This window comes from Chiloscyllium plagiosum, unplaced genomic scaffold, assembly GCF_037043375.1.
Source record: "Chiloscyllium plagiosum isolate Xiang-an unplaced genomic scaffold, Cpla_swu_hap1 HiC_scaffold_1, whole genome shotgun sequence".
Lineage (NCBI taxonomy): Eukaryota > Metazoa > Chordata > Chondrichthyes > Orectolobiformes > Hemiscylliidae > Chiloscyllium > Chiloscyllium plagiosum.
The window spans coordinates 153,360,054-153,377,950 of NW_028270139.1; the positions used below are offsets into that span (position 1 = coordinate 153,360,054).

General features: G+C 42.8%; 1 protein-coding gene across 1 annotated transcript; it reads right to left on the minus strand.

Moving 5' to 3' along the window:
* Nucleotides 1-625: 625 nt before the first annotated feature.
* On the minus strand, nt 626-12,643 carry LOC122553327 (apolipoprotein L3-like). The gene is made up of 4 exons (XM_043696932.2): nt 12,579-12,643; nt 11,450-11,524; nt 5,181-5,196; nt 626-1,665 (listed from the first exon to the last, which is right to left on the minus strand). Exons 2-4 carry the CDS (start codon nt 11,490-11,492, stop codon nt 909-911), a joined length of 816 nt encoding a protein of 271 aa, XP_043552867.2. The 5' UTR covers nt 11,493-11,524; nt 12,579-12,643; the 3' UTR covers nt 626-908.
* Nucleotides 12,644-17,897: the final 5,254 nt, after the last annotated feature.

Consider the following 17,897-nt stretch of genomic DNA (forward strand, 5'->3'; position numbering starts at 1 on the left):
GATCACATTGAATGGAGGCAAAGGCTTGAAGGGCTGAATGGCTGTATACATTTACTATGTCTTTCTGTATCTATCTGTTTACACCGACCTAACCAGAAAATTTTAAAGAAACAGGAAAGACCCCATCCAACAGCTCCAGCACTAATCAAGAAGATCGACACCATCCAGGATAAAGCAGCCAGTTTGCTGAGCATCACATCCACAAACATCTCCTCCCTCCACCGACGCTCAGTAACTGCAGTGTGTCCTATCTACAAGATGCACTGCAGAAATTTACCAAACATCCTCAGGCAGCACTTTGCAAACCCACACCCACTTTCATTGAGAAGGACAAGGCCAATAGATACATGGGAACACCACCACCTGCGAGTTCCCCTCCAAGCCACTGACCTGGAACCAATGAAGGTATCATTAGGAGGATTGACCAAAGTTTTCTCAAACGGGGGAGATGTGAAGGATGATCTCAATGAAGGACACTGAGGTGGAGCAAGTGGGGTGTTTTAGGAGGGACCAGTGTTTTGTTTCAATAATTCTAATATATGAAGGGAAAGAGGTATGGGGGAGGTCATCAGTGTTGGAGGAAGTTTGCATTTGGATGGAAAGTCAAGAGACACAGGCATTGAGACACAAACATGAAGATTTTAATTTGAAACCTTTTCTGATAATACAATTAATGCAGTGGGCACAATAGCAAATCTTCAGAAGGGTTTGTGCAAGCTAGAGCTTTGAAAGAGTCCAACTTTATTTCAATCCAACTCTCCACTAGACTAATCCTCATCAGAACACAAAACTGAATTAACAAGTATCAGAATAGTAATTTTCAAAGAATAAGAAATGCTTTGAATGATTTGGGGAAAGATGTTACAAACATTGGCAGTTTAAAATTTCACCAATCAGTTAGCATTTGTTCAATAGCGAATATCCATTATTTCACGATAAACCTTTCTATATTCCTCTATTTCCTTCTCCATAGCATCAGCTGCTTTCCTTATTTCCTGAGCAAGTTCAGTCTTACTTCCTTCTTGAAGGTCCTTTGCATCTTTCACCAAACAATACATATCCCATACCACAAGGACTCCTGACAGAACTCCTGACAAAGCTTTAGCTGCTTTTAAAGCATTTCCGGTCACACGTGAAGTCACAACAAGAACAGGATTCAAGCTTTTAGAAATAGACTGAGTTGCACCAATCACTGAGCTTCTTGATATAGTTTCCTCTCTCATTCTAATTGATACTTCAATACTCTGCTGTAACTGACACAAGCTCTCTGCCATGATTTTGCTGTCTTCTTTATAGAGGTCTATGATTTCTTTCATCCTGTCACTTTTCATGTTTTGAACAACATGATCAGTAATAGATGCTCCAATGTTAGTGACACCACCAGCTGCACCCAGCCCAATTCCCACCCCAGTGAGAGCCAAAGAAGCACCAAAAGTAAAAGGAGAAGCAATTAATCCACCAATGGCCAGAAGTCCTCCTGTAATACTTGCAGATGCCCCAGCGACATTGGCAATGTTCACATCTCTCTTACACGTGTCGACACTATTGGCTATGTCATGTAGCTCCTTGAGGTAAATTGCCATTTGTGGAATATATTTTTCGAAATTGCGAAGAAAATTCTTTACATGGACATTGCCATTTAATGGATCAACTTCAGTCACTTGCCTGTAAGATTGGAAATATAAAGTCTTTACTAATTTGATTTGATTTGTCACAAAAACCTACTGGTGTAACACAAATAATCTGCATTCATGATCTCATGAAATGGTGCAGAAGACTAGATGGACTGAATCTCCCATTTCTGGTCCAATGTTTTATGATTTTATTATGATCTTAAAGAAAGGCCAAACCATTTCCCTCTTCATTAAGTATTTTGCAGATTCACCGCTGTTATATTCATAGGGAGGAATGCCAGCAGCAGCTATTGGATATGATCATGGTAAATCCTCATTGCTGATCACCATTGTAGGTGGCATCCTGACAACAATTGTTTGGGGGGAATTGTGGGTATGACTTGAGTTACACTGCAAATCCACATAAAGTCCCAGTTGGGATAAGGATGAGACAGAGAGTTTGAGCTAATTACATCAGCATAATTATATGAACCACTTAAGATTCATTTTCACTTACCCTTGTTCAAAAAAAGTCAGGTTAAAAGGGAGTTAAACTGTATAAACATGCCCAGATGTTGATTCAGTCGACAGAGAGTGCTTCTGTGAAAATGTTACATAGTTGAACCAACATTAAGGCTGAGAGTTTATTTGGAAATGGAATGTATGGATGGCCTGTCCCACACTGAGAAAGACAAAGCAAACGGTTTTACTCAAGGATAGGAGTGAAGAACAGGCTTCAGAGAGGAGAAGGGATGGCACCTGGAGAGATGAGGGATCACAGGCACCTTGGTACTTTTGGAAAGTGTGAGAAACAAGGTGTTAGTCTCAAACAGGCCATTATGGAATTTTAGTAATGCACTGTTTACATGGCAGATGATGTATAATTATCCTTATTGAGTTAGCATGCTATCTTGGAATAATTCTCCGCACTTTAGCTCAATATACAATAGTAAGACCTCAGGCTGCAGTGAAGAGAGAGGAAAGATGTGTGCTACAATCTATTCTGGTAACACATGAAGACAGCTCCAGAACTCTTCACAGTAAAAGTGGTCAGTTCCTCTGCGAATATGTCTGATTTATATCCTTTATATTCTGATTGCTGGACCTTTATATCCTGATTGCTGGAGCTGACACTGTCAGTTAACCCTTTCAGGTAACTCACTTCGAAGACATTGGGAGTTAGCCATTATGTCCTCCTCACTGAACCTTTAGGACATGATGTTAACTCTGATGTTGTGACCACTACTTAGCCCAGTGCAGTTACTGTTGCTTAGACTTATACATTGATGTAGTTTATTAACACCACCTTCCTCCCTCTCCATGGCACCTTCCCATGAAACCACAGAAGGTGCAACATCTGCCCCTTCACCTCCTCCCTGCTCTCCACCTATGGCTTAGTCTGTCCAGGTGAAGCAGCATTTCATCTGTACCCCCTCCAATCCTGTGTATTGTATTCACTGCACCCAATGTGGTCACCTCTACATTGGAGAAACCAAACCAAACTGGTTTGCAGAACACTTCCAGTCCATGTGCAAGCAAGACCCTGACCTTCCTGTAGCTGGTCATTTTACACAGAATCCTGCTCACATGGCCACATGTCTGTCCTTGGCATGCTGCAGTGTTCCAGAGAATCACAGCACAAACTGGAGGCACAACATCTCATCTTCAGACTAGGCACTGTACAGCCGTCTAGGTTCAACATTAAATTCATCACCTTTAAACTGTGAACTGTGTCTCTCCTTCCTTTTAGCTTGTTATCATATTGTCCCCTCCTCCACCCCAGTGCCTGTTCTTCCCAGTCTGGCAATAAGACTCACCCATTGTTCTGCTTTTCCCACATTCCGATCATTTAATCTGCACGACCAACATTCTTTCTCCCCCAACACCCACCCACCCCAACCCCTCCCTAACCCCTCCTAATGCTGTCCCCTCCCATATTTCACTTCAGCTCTGACAAAGATGATGTGGAGGAGCCGGTGTTGGACTGGGGTTGAAAAAGTTAAAAATCAAGGTTCTACTGCATGACACCGTACACAAACACACACATGCACATGCACACACAACACCCAGCCACACACATGCACACATGCACATGCACTCTTACATACTCACACATTCACGCAGACCCTCTCTCATACACATACACTTACCCCACCACACTCAAATCCACACACACACCCTCTCACAGGCTTATACTCCATCACACTCACACACACACTTTACTAAACATGCGCACACACAAACACACAAATCTCTCATGCACACTTGCACTCAAAAGCACACACTTATATGCACACACACTCTCTAATGCACACAGAAACAAATATAAGTCTCTGGCATGAATTTGTATTTGCAGGATTATATTTGCAGATACATTGTTTTTTGCTCAAAAAAAAAACTGCAGGCAGTCAATGCAGGCAGTCAATCCATGTAATACTTTGTAAATTCCAGTTTGGAACTAGAACCAGTCTGACTCAAGATTGGAATACAGACAGACTCTAACCTCACATCTTTAATGCATTGTCTGTGCTGAGCTGTCACCTATTTTTCATAAAACCTTAAGTTATCTTGAGAATGTGATTTAAAATAAATTCTGGGAATCATGTATTAATGAATCGAAACCTGCAACCCATTCTAAAAGATGAAAGACTTAACAACAATGCAAGTTTGTTCAATATATCATTTCAGTTGCATGACACTGTAATCTTTTGCTATGAATTCTGTGTTTATAATCCTGCTCCACAGTTACCTGATGAAGGAGCAGTGCTCTGAAAGCTAGTGCTTCCAAATAAACCTGTTGGACTATAACTTGGTGTTGTGTGATTTTTAGCTCTGATAAAGTGTCATCTATACTCTGAACATTAGCTTGCTCTCTCTGTGTAGAGTTGCCTAACTTGCTGTAATCTCCAACGGTCTCAGGGTTCACCCAGTGGTACTATAGAATTCTTGGGCAATTCCTTGCTACAATGAAAATTCTGCTGGTCCCCATTTGCAACTCCCTCCTATGCGTCAGAAATAACTATCTGACCATCAGAAACTCCTGGTCATTATTGGTCCTCAGTGAGATTAATCTGTTAAAGACAATAAATAAACAAATTTTAACGTATTAACAATGTGATTGGATTGAAGGGTTTTTGGACAGCTACAATTCCACACACCTGCATTCCAACATCAAACTCTCTCAGTACATTTACCCTCCCAACGAGACTCATAGTTTCCCAGACAGGGAAGCCCTTCCTGTTCTATTCAAGAGTGTATCTCAATGAGATACATTTTGTTGCAATGCCTGTGGAACTGGCAACAGACTCAATCCTCCCTCTGTAAATGAGGAGAAGTTATTGAAAGGATAGAACAGGGTGTGATAGAAAATGTAGAATGGCTTGAGAATGTGAGGGGTAATGTTTGATCAGTTTGCAGGTAAAGGCTGACAAGGAGTGGTCACACTCAGTGCTCACTATCTAAAAGGTACTTTCTACACATTAGTGAGTGTGTTAAAGAAGGCAGGAATAAATCATTCATAATTTAGAGCAATACATTCACAGCATCGTAACTTAAAAATATACATACCTAGGCTTGATGTCAGCTGTTAAAAGAATTTAAACAAACAATATTAATATCAGAGAAAAAAAGCTGTCAGACATAGAATATCGTGTATCACAGCAAGAGAGCTAATTCGTCTATCTAATGTTTATCTGACAAAACTACACAGAATTTGTAGTACAAGAACCGGCCATTTGGCCCAACTGCTCAATGCTGGAATTAAGTTTGACCAATTCACAACTGATCTTGGAGGAACCTGTTAATGAGAGATCACAGCACAGAAACAAATAAGTGATTATTGTAAGTGTAGCCTTGCTGTAAATCTACAGTAGAGTGGTGCCCCTTTCTTGATTATATGTTTTATTAAAACGTCTCTTGATTACACACAAAATATAAGGCATAAGTATTAAGTTAGCCTGGAGCAGTGATTTGTAAAGGAATAAGATGGTGCTATTTTCTGCATCTGGCCCTTAGTAGAGTGATATGCTCTTCTTGTCGAATGTGGGAGTTTAGAGAGAATTTATTGAGGATTATATCTGCAATAAATGGCATTGGTTGTGAATCCTATCAGATCGAATGGATTGGTTAGACAGACAGTTAGAGGCAATGCGAATTTACAAGGGCAAGGGGGTGTGATGGATACAGTTATAGGAAGGGAAAAAAGTTGCAGATACGGTCACATAGATGGGTTAACTCCTGGAAACATAAAAGAGGTAGATAGGTAGTGCAGGAGTCTTCTGTAGTTATTCTCCTTTCAAAAAGTATGTTGTTTTGGTAAATATAGGGGGTGATGGATTCTTAGAGGAATGTAGCATAAACAGCCAAGTTTCTGATATCAAGACAGGCTCCAATGCAATGAGGGGTACGTTAGGTTCCAAGAGATCAACTGTGTTAAGGGACTCTCTAGTCAGAGGCACAGACAGATGTTTCTGTGGCCAGAAACGAAAAATCAGAATTGTGTGTTGCCTCCCTGGTGCCAGGATCAAGGATATCTCGGAGAGAGTTCAGAATGTTTTCACGGGGAAGAGGGCCCAGCAGGAGGTCATTGTGCACATTGGAACCAACAATATAGGAAGGGAAAAGGTTGAGATTCTGAATGGAGAATATGGAGAGTCAGGCAAGAATTTAAAAAGGAGGTCCTCAAGAGTAGTAATATCTGGATTACTCCTGGTGCTACGAGCTAGTGAGGGCAGGAATAGGAGGACAGAGCAGATGAATTCATGGCTGAGGAGCTGGTACATGGGGGAAGGATCACAGTTTTGAATCATTGGAATCTCTTATGAGGTAGAAGTGACCTGTACAAGAAGGACGGATTGCATCGATTTGGGAAGGGGACTAATATACGAGCAGGGAGATTTGCTTGAGCTGCTCTGGGGGAATTTAAATTAGTAAGGGGGTGCAGGGGGGCAGGGGATGTGGGAGGGGCCCAGGGAAATGATGAGACTGGTACAGTTGAGAAAAGAAGCAAGTCAGTCAGGGCAGGGAGGGACAAAGCAGAGAATAAGGTGGGACTAATAAATTACTTCAATGCAAGAAGTCTAACAGGGAAGGCAGATGAACTCAGGGCATGGTTAGCAACATGGTACTGGGATATTATAGCAATTACAGAAACATGGCTTAGGGATAGACAGGACTGGCAGATTAATGTACCAGGATACAAATGCTATAGGAAGGACAGAAATGGGGGCACGATAGGAGGGGGAGTGGAATTTTTGATAAGGGATTACATTACAGCTGTACTGAGGGTGGATATTCCCGGAAATACATCCAGGGACATTATTTTGGTGGAACTGAGAAATAAAAAGGGATGATCACTTTATTGGGATTGTATTATAGACTCGCTAATAGTCTAGGGCACGTGACTGAGATGTCAGTGGGTGAGCACTTTGCAACCAACGACCAAAGTTCTATTCGTTTTAAAATAGTGATAGTAAGGGTAGAGCAGATCTAAAAGCTGAAGTTCTAAATTGGAGGAAGGCTAATTTTGACCGTATTATGCAATAACTTTCAAAAGCTGATTGGAGGCAGATGTTCACAGGTAAAGGGACGGCTGGAAAATGGGAAGCCTTCAGAAATGAGCTAACGAGAATCCAGAGAAAGTATATTCCTGTTAAGGTGAAAGGAAGGCTAGTAGGTATAGGGAATGCTGGATGACTAGAGAAATTGAGGGTTTTGTTAAGAAAAAGAACGAAGCATATGTCAGGTATAGACAGGATAGATCAAGTGAATCCTTAGAAGAGTATAAAAGCAGTAGGAGTATACTTAAGAGGGAAATCAGGAGGGAAAAACGGGGACATGAGATAGCTTTGGCAAATAGAGTTAAGGAGAATCCAAAGGGTTTTTACAAATACATTAAGGGCAAAAGGGTAACTAGGGAGAGAATAGGGCCCCTCAAAGATCAGCAAGGTGGCCTTTGTGTGGAGCTGCAAAAAATAGGGGAGACACTAAGTGAGTATTTTGAATCACTATTTACTGTGGAAAAGGATGTGGAAGATATAGACTGTAGGGAAATAGATGGTGACATCTTGAAAAATGTCCATATTACAGAGGAGGAAGTGCTGGATATCTTGAATTGGATAAAAGTGGATAAATCCCCAGGACCTGATCAGGTGTACCCGAGAACTCTGTGGGAAGCTAGAGAAGTGATTGCTGGACCTCTTGCTGAGATATTTGTATCATCGATAGTCACAGATGAGTCGCTGGAAGACTGGAGGTTGGCTAACGAGATGCCACAGTTTAAGAGGGGTGGTAAGGACAAGCCAGGGTCCTATAGATGAGTGAGCCTGACCTTGGTGGAGGGAATCCTGAGGGACAGGATGTACATGTATTTGGAAAGGCCAGGACTGATTAGGGATAGTCAACATGGCTTTGTGCATGGGAAATCATGTCTCACAAACTTGATTGAGTTTTTTGAGGAAGTAACAAAGAGGATGGATGAGGACAGAGCAGGAGACATGATCTATATGGACATCAGTAAGGCATTTGACATGGTTCCCCATGGGAGACTGGTTAGCAAGGTTAGATCTTATGGAATACAGGAGAACTAGCCATTTGGATACAGAACTGGCTCAAAGGTAGAAGACAGAGGGTGGTAGTGGAGGGATGTTTTTCAGACTGGAGGCCTGTGACCAGTGGAGTGCCACAAAGATCGGTGCTGGGTCCTACTTTTCATCATTTATATGAATGACTTTGACATGAGCGCAAGAGGTATAGTTAGTAAGTTTGCAGATGACATGAAAATTGGAGGTGTAGTGAACAGTGAAGGTTACCTCAGATTACAACGAGATCTTGATCAGATGGGCCAATAGGCTAAGAAGTGATAGATGGAGTTTAATTCAGATAAATGCGAGGTCCTGCATTTTGGGAAAGCAAATCTTAGCAGGACTTATACACTTAATGCTAAGGTCCTAGGGAGAGCTGCTGAACAAAGAGACCTTGGAGTGCAGGTTCATTGCTCCTTGAAAGTGGAGTTGCAGGTAGATTGGATAGTAAAGAAGGCATTTAGTATGCTTTCCTTTATTGGTCAGAGTATTGAGTACAGGTGTTGGGAGGTCATGATGTGGCTGTACAGGACATTCATTAGGCCACTGTTGGAATATTATGTACAATCTGGTCTCCCTCCTATCAGAAGGATGTTGTGAAACTTGAAAGGGTTCAGAAAAGAATTTACAAGGATTTTGCCAGGTTTTGAGGATTTGAGCTACAGAGAGAGGTTGGGGCTGTTTTTCCTGTGTGATTGGAGGCTGAGAGGTGACCTTATCGAGGTTTATAAAATGATGAGAGGCATGGATAGGATAAATAGGCAAAGTCTTTTCCCTGAGGTGTGGAGTCCAGAACTAGAGGGCATAAGTTTAGGGTGAGAGGGGAAAGATAGAAAAGAGACCTAAGGGGCAACTTTTTCACGCAGAGTGTGGTACGTGCATGGAATGAGCTGCCAGAGGATGTGGTGGAGGCTGGTACCATTGTAACATTTAAAAGGCATCTGGATGGGCATATGAATAGGAAGGGTTTGGAGGGATATGGGTTGGGCGCTGGCAAATGAGACATCTGGTCAGCACGGATGGGTTGGACTGAAGGGTCTGTTTCCATGCTGTACATCTCTGTGACTCTATGATTCCTTGATGCCTTTTCCATTGTAATACATTGACTAATCAGCATTGACTTGTTACCGTGCAGAAAACATTTCTCCTGTTGTATACAAAGTGATTGCTTGGTGAGAAATGTTCTCATTTATCTGTCAAAAATATTGTATTGTAATTTGTTAATAAGCAGCCCAAAACTAAGCTGGAAATGTGTTGCTGGAAAAGCGCAGCAGGTCAGGCAGCATCCAGGGAACAGGAGAATCGATGTTTCGGGCATAAGCCCTTCTTCAGGAAAGGGCTTATGCCCGAAACGTCGATTCTCCTGTTCCCTGGATGCTGCCTGACCTGCTGCGCTTTTCCAGCAACACATTTCCAGCTCTGATCTCCAGCATCTGCAGACCTCACTTTCTCCTTCAGCCCAAAACTAAGCTCAACGTATGGCAGGACAGCTTGCTAAGTGTCATGTCCAACCTGCGGCATGTGCAGAGTCTAATCCCTGGTATGGTGGATCTATCTGATGAGCAAAGCCTAAACAGGTTGGGAGTGTACTCACTGGCGTTCAGAAGAATGAGAGATGATCCCATTGAAATGTGTCAGATTTTAATGAAGTGGTATGGAATAGTGGGTGGCACGGTGGCACAGTGGTTAGCACTGCTGCCTTACAGCATCAACAGAACAAGGTTCAATTCCCATCTCAGGCGACTGACTGTGTGGTGTTTGCACATTCTCCCCGTGTCTGTGTGGGTTTCCTCCGGGTGATCCGGTTTCCTCCCACACTCCGAAAATGTGCAGGTTAGGTGAATTGGCCATGCTAAATTACCCATAGTGTTAGGAGCAGGGGTAAATGTAGGGGAATGGGTCTGGGTGGGTTGCGCTTCGGTGTGGACTTGTTGGGCCGAAGGGCCTGTTTCCACACTGTAAGTCATCTAATCTAATTAGTTGTGGGAGATGTGACAGCTAAACCTGATATTTTTGTGGACAGAGAAAAGACACCAGATGGTGTGCTGCCTCTTTGGTGGCAGGGACACAGGTGTCACCCAGTGACTGCACACCATTGTTGTGTGGGCAGGTGACCAACCTGAGGCCATGGTCCACGTTAATTAGAAAGAAGGATGAAGGTTTGGAAACAGCATTTAGTGAGATAGGAAACAGATTGTAAAGCAAGACCTCAAGGCAGTGACCATTATTATTAATACCATATGCTTGGGGGAACAGAGGGTTAAAACGAATGAGAACATGACTTTGTAAAATGGACTTTAGATTTCTGAGGCATTAGGGCTAATTCTGGAGCAAGTGGTATCTGTACAAGGTGGGTGTGTTCATACCAGGGGATCATCCTATTGAAACAAAAACAGAAACTGCTGAAAAAAACTCAGCAGGTCAGGCAGCATCTGTGGAGAGAAAGCAGGGTTAAAGGTTTGGGTCCAGTGACTCTTCCCCAGAATTGCCAGACCTGCTGAGTTTGTACAATAATTTCTGTTTTTACTTCTGATTTCCAATATCTGCAGTTCTTTAAATCATTGAAGTGAACCTTCTCTGAGCTGCCTCCAATGAAATGAGTTCTTTCCTTAAATAAGGCGACCAAACCTGCTCACAGTAGTCCAGATGTGATCTCACCAGCACCTTGTACAGTGACAGTCAGATTTCCCTGCTCTTATACTCCAACCCTCTTGAAATAAGGGCCAACATTCCATTAGCCGTCCTGATGACCTGCTGTACCTGAGTGCTAGCGTTCTGTGTTTTGGACACAAAATCCCCCCCTTGTGTTGCATTTTTCTGCAATTTCTCTTTACTTGCATAATATTCCATCATTTTGTTCTCCCATCCAAAATAAACAGATTCCCTTTTTCCCACATTGTACTCCATTTGCTGATGACAATGAACTGCTGCCCTGAGGGTGCACTGGATTTCGAAGAGTCGGAGCAGCTCAAAATATTAATGTTGTTTCCTACACACACATTGCTGGATATTTCCCACACTTTCTGCTTTTATAACAAGGAAGATAAAGTTACTTGCTGTAGGAGGAAACTCACACAGAGACAGAGAGAACATACAAACTGCACACTGTCATCTGAAGGTAGATTCAAACCCAGGTTCCTAGCACTGTGAGGCAGCAGTGCTAACCTTGAAGCTACCGTGTCATCTTTTAGGACAAAGGAGATAATCTTACTTTCTCAAGCATGTAAATAAAATCACTCAAATCTTTCATGTTACCTGTTATGAGCTGTATGTCTTTTGCAGGAATGTAATAGTCCATCTGCAACACACTGTGACTTCAAAGGAAGTTTTCTAATTGAATAATGAAAATCAAATGTTATAGAGTCATACAGTGACAAAGTCATCAGGTCACAGAGTATGAAACTGACCCTTCAGTCCAACTTGTCCATACTGACCAGATATCCGAAATTAATCGAGTCCCATTTACCAGCATTTGGCCCATATCCATCTAAACCCAACCTATTCATAGACCCCCGAAACGTCGATTTTACTGCTCGTCCGATGCTGCCTGAATTGCTGTGCTCTTCCAGCACCACTGATCCAGAATCTGGTTTCCAGCATCTGCAGTCATTGTTTTTACCTCTATTCATAGAACCATCAAGATGCCTTTTAAGTGTTGTAATTGTACGAGCCTCCACCAGTGGTGGCTCATTCCATACACGTACCACCATCTGCATTAAAAAGTTGCCCTTCAAGTCCCTTTTACATCTTTCTATTCTCACCTTCAACCTATGCCCTCTAGCTTTGGGTTCTGCTACCCTGGGCAAGGACCTTGTCTATTTCCTCTATTCATGCCCTTCATGATTTCAGAACTCTCTATAACGTTGTCCTTCAGCCTCCGACCCTCCAGGAAAATAGCCCCAGCCTACTCAGCCTCTCCCATTAACTCAACCCCTCCAGACCCAGCAATATCCTAACAAATCTGTTCTGCACCTTCTCAGGTTTAACACCATTCTTCCTATAGAAGGGTGACCAGAATAGAATGCAATATTCCAAAATAGGTCTCACCCAGATCCCGTCCGGCTGTAACATGACACCTCACCTCCTATACTCAATGTTCTTATCGATGAAGTTTCATTTGAACAACACGGTTCAAGTCAGAGTGTTAAACTGTATGATTGTTTACTGATAAATGTATGGAGAAAAATGTCATATAATTAAAAACAGGGGAATTGGAGCAAATAGCTACAAATTCAATAAAACTTTAAAGATTATCATAAATATCCACTGCACTACAATTTTTTTGTTAATTTATGTCAATTCATTGCTGATTCTAATTGAATGGAGTTTTAGAACCAGATCAGAAGCACAAACTATCCTGTCCCCACTGATAACTTGTACTTACCAGTTCTGAAACAATGATGGTGATTCACAGTCAGCTGTGTTTCATCAAGAACAGACTTCTCTGAACAAAGGAATGGAGAATCCCATTTATATACTCGCAGACTCGAAAGTGAAACTCCAGTATCGACAGAAAGCCTAATCAACAGAACAAGCTGCCAAAAAAGGTGCAGAGTCATAGGGGTGGCAGGGTGGTTCAGTGGTTAGCACTGCTACGTCACAGCACCAGGCACTTGAGTTCATCTCCTGTGTTGGGTGACTATCTATGTGGGCCTTCTCCAGGTGCTCTGGCTTCCTCCCACAATCCAAGTATGTGATTGCTAGGTGAATTGGCCATGCTAAATTGCCCATAGTGTTAGGTGCATTAGTCAGAGGTAAATATTGGTTAGGGGAATGGGTCTGGGTGAGTTACTTTTTGGACAGTCGGTGTTGGGCTGAAGGGCCTATTTCCATACTGGAGGCAATCTAATAGAGATGTACAGCATGGAAACAGACCTTTCAGTCCAATTTATCCATGCTGACCAGATATCCCAACCCAATTCAATCCCACCTGGCCCATATCTCTCCAAGCCCTTCCTCTTTATATACCCATCCAGATGTCTTTTAAATGTTACAATTGTACCAGCCTCCATCACTTCCTTTAGCAACTTCTTCCACATGCGTGCCAACTTCTGCATGTTGCCCCTTAGGTCTCTTTTATATCGTTCCCCTCTCACCCTAAACCTATGCCCTCTCTTTCTGGACTCCCCCACCCCAGGGAAATTTACCCTCCTAATTTTGTAAACATCTATAAGCTCACCCCTCAGCCTCCGACGTTTCCAGGGAAAACAGCTCCAGCCTGTTCAATCTCTCCCTTTAGCTCAAATCCTCCAACCCTGGCAACATCCTTGTAAATCTTTTCTGAATCCTTTCAAGTTTCACAACACCCTTCCAATAAGAAGGAGACAAGAATTGCATGAAATATTCCAAAAGTGGCCTAACCATGTTGCAAAATGAAAAATCTGATAAAATGCCATATTCAGTTGTGAGGAAGAGAACATCATTGTTTGGAAAGTGCATGACTTAGATTGATTTAGTTGGCAATGAGTACATGTTCAGGATACTGTCCTGGCTACACCCTTGGTCTTTGCAGTAATGTCGGCTGTAGTGGAACTGCACCCAAATCCTGACAGAGCTGACTCCTTTGGAATTGCCAGAGAAATTGAAAATTCCAATGGGGAATTCCCCAGGACATAGAATCCTTTGGACAAGCTGCTTAATGTTCGAGATTTCAGATGGCTTCCAGGTGCTTAAGTTTAACAGTTACCTGGAGAAGGTTACAGGATTAAATATCCACGCTATCACCTGAGTAATCACACAGTCGAAGAGCCGTGTTACAATCCGCCAACTGTGCCTTTCAGCACCCTGCCTGACCCGACACACTGCAACTCTGTAACCCATACCTCCTCTTCCCTAATACCCCACCCAGACCTTGCACTGGCCCCTCTCAGTCTGACACCCTTTCCATCACTAGGCTTAACATTCACATCCCACAGCCCAACTCACCCTGTTGCCTGACTGTCCACAATCCTCCCGTACTGTCCCCCCCGAGGCTGAATGGTCTCTGCCTAGGCCTATAATTCTAGTGTACACAGTGATGGGTCACACTGCCATCCGTGTGCTCTTAGTAAGATTTCTCCCTCCCCCTTCACAGTGGTTAGCATTGCTGCCTCACTGCACTAAGGAGCCGAGTTCAATTCCACCCTCGGGTGACTATGTGTGGAGTTTGCACATTATCCCTGTGTCTGTGTGGATTTTCTTTGGTGCTCCAGTTTCCTCCCACAGTCCAAAGATGTGCAGATTGGATAGATTGGCTTTGCTAAGTTGTCATTACTGTCCAGGGGGCGTGTAGTGTAGGTGGATTAGCCATGGGAAATGTTGTGTTACAGCAATAGGACAGGGTGTGGATCTGGGTGGGGTGCTCTTTAGAGGGTTGGCGTGGACTCAATGGGCCGAATGGTTGGCTTCCACACTATAGGGCTTCTATGACTTTCATGATACTTGAGGCCATTAATTTAGGATATCTGGTTGGCATGGATGGGTTGGGCCGAAGGGTCTCTTGTCATGTTGTGCATCTTTATGATAAGAGTTGGGCGGTTATATTTCAGCTGTACAGGACCTTAGTTGGGCCACGTTTGAAGTATTGTGTGCAATCTGGTCTCTCTTTTGTTGGAAGGATGTCGTAAAACTTCAAAGGGTTCAGAAAAGATTTACAAGGATGTTGCCAGGGATGGAGGGATTGAGCTATAGGGAGAGGCTGAATAAGCTGGGGCTGTTTTCCCTGGAGCGTCGGAAGCTGAGGGGAGACCTTATAGAGGTTTACAAAATCATGAGGGGCATGGATAGGGTAAATAGACAAGGTCTTTTCCCTGTGTTGGGGGAATCCAGAACTAGAGGGCATAGGTTTTGGGTGAGAGGTGAAAGATATAAAAGGGACATAAGGGGCACCTTCTTCATGTAGAGGATGGTTTGTGTATGGAATGAGCTGTCAAAGGAAGTGGTGGAGGCTGGTACAATTACATCATTTTAAAAGCATCTGGATATATCCTGGTATGTGAAGAGGAAGGGTTTCGAGGGATATGAACCAACTGTTAGAATAATTTAAGAAATCTAGTTGACATGGACGGGTTGGACAAAAGGGTCTATTTTCATGCTGTACATCCCCATCACTCGAGGACTCTATTTAGTGGGAATATTGTGTATTCAGTTTCACACGGATATGTGAAAAGTTAATTGAATATCATGAATCTATAAGAGCCTTGATTATTAACAACAAAGATTTGACATGTTCAAATAAATTCCTGAAAATGGAGACTATTCAGCCCTTCAACCTACCCCACTAATCAATAAGATCATGGATGATTGAGTTGTTTTGAAATGGGAGACAAGTGGGAGAGACGAGAAATGGATGGAGTGGCAGGAGTGAGGTCACCACAGGGAGAGAAGCAGCAACAGAGAAGGAACCATCAAGAGGGGAATTCAAGATGGAAGCAGAGTTTAGGAGCGTCAGTGAGATGTTAGGTTTGAGAGGGAAGTGGAGTCATTGAGGGTCAGTGACATGGTGGGGACCTTAAGTGGGGGACAGTTTGATTCTAACTAATGCATGCTGGGAATCAATACCTGCTTTTCCCAGGGCCCTCCTTATGTTCTCCTCTATATTCCAGAGCAGGCCTTTTACCTTAACATCCTAGTCCAGGTCTGTTTCTAATGTAGGGATCAGGCAGCTAGGAGGATCTGTTCAAAGTCATCATTCTCTAACACTGGAAGTAAGATTCCAAGCATTTCCCATTTCAGGATGAGGAGAGGAATATTTGCAAACTCATCTCTGATTGGTGCTGAGTTCTCTGGTTTTCGTAATTTATATAAATGATGTAGATTTGAACAGCAAAGGGATGCTTAGTAAGTTTGATGAAACCAACATTGGAGATGAAGTGAAGACGTTTACCTTAGAGTACAGGATCGTGATTGGATAGGCCAATGTATGGAGAAATGTCAGATGGCGTTTCAGATAAACGTGAGGTGATGAATATTGGAAAGACAAATCTGAACAATATGTATGTATACTCAATGATAAGGTACTGCGGAGTGTTGCTAAACAAAGAGACATTGGAGTGAGGTTCACAGTTCCTTGAAAGTAGAATCACAGGTAGATACGATAGTGAAAAAGATGTTTGGTACTCTTGCCTTTATTGGTCAGTGCATCGAGTTTAAGACTGGGGAGGTCATGCTGCTGCTGTACAGAACATTGGTTAGACTACTTTGGAATTTTGTGTGCAATTCTGATCTCCTTGCTGTAAGAAAGATGTTATGAGGGGAGAGAGGTGACCTTATTGATGTTTCCAACATCATGAGATGCATGGATATGGAAAATAGGCGAGGTCTTTTCCCTGGGGTGTTGGAGTCCAAAACTGGAGGGTATAAGTTTAAGGTGAGAGGGGAAAGAGTTAGAAGGAACCTAAAATTCATATTTTTCACGCAGAGGTTGGAGCGTGTATAGAATGAGCTCCCAGAGGAAGTGGTGGAGGCTGGTACAATTACAACATTTCAAAGGCATCTGGATGGGAATATTATTAGGAGGCGATTAGAGGAATATGGGACTAGTTTAAATGAGGATGTCTGGTTGGCATGGGCGAGGTGGAGTGAAGGGTCTGATTCTGTGCTGTATGTTTCTATGTCTCTATCTGCTTCATTACCTGGTTCACTCTTCAATGGCTAACCCCAGCTGATGTCAGTGGGCTATGTGAACATCTCTTTAACCACAGTGGGCGTTCCCTCTTCACTTCCCTCTCACTCAGTCTTTGCAACGGCTCTTGTACCCACACAGATTGGTTTCTCTCCAATGTACAGGAAGGAGCAGGGACCACTCTCAATTCCACTGCAGTAACATCTGAAATCACAAGAGATTTCCCAGAAAGCATGTGCTTTCCCAAAACTTTTCAATGTCCCTAATCCAGATAGGAGAGGCTGCAACTGCTCATTTCTGATTTATGTCTGTCTGGAGTTCTTTAATTTTGTCAAAATGTGGTCTGTTTCAGAAGACGCTGTGCTTTTTTGTCAAGTGCCCATTGCATCTTCTTGGTCTTGCATTCTCTGTGCATAACTCACCATCTTGTTGCAATGTCTTTACTATCTGTTTCAGTTTATGGTGTGCCTTATTGTATATTTCTTGCTCCTGCTTTCATTAAAAGTATAATCTGTCACTCTTTCTGTATAACTTTGTAACTTTCCTCCGAGATTCCTTGTAATTTTTATTTAGTTGTAAGAAAGCAGCCAGGCTTGAGTGGAAATGTGCTGAAAATGTGTTGCTGGAAAGCACAGCAAGTCAGGCAGCATCTCAGGAGTGGAAATGTGACAGGTTACATTCGCTCCACATAAGTGCGAGCCCATGATTATCCATGACAACGGAGAATCTAACCACCAACTTTGACATTCAATAGCATTACCATCACTGAAATCTCCACTACCAACATCCTGGGAGTTACCATTGACCAGAAACACAACTCTACTCACCATTTATATGTGATTATAACTATAAGAAAAGCTCAAAGGCCAGGAATCTGCATCAATCAACTCACCCCCTGACTCCCCAAAGTCAGTCCACCATCTACAAGGCATATCTCAGGTGTGAGATAGAATACTCTCCACTTTCCTGGATGGGTGCAGCTCCAACAACACTCAAGGTGTCTGACACCATCCAGGACAAAACACTCACTGATACCACACCGACAAACATCCATTCCCTCCACCATCGAGGCTCAATAAAAGCAGGTTGTAAATTCAAATT

Excerpts from the sequence above, each read along its gene's own strand:
- LOC122553327 (XM_043696932.2), bottom strand. The coding sequence starts at position 11,492 with ATGGACTATTACATTCCTGCAAAAGACATACAGCTCATAACAG.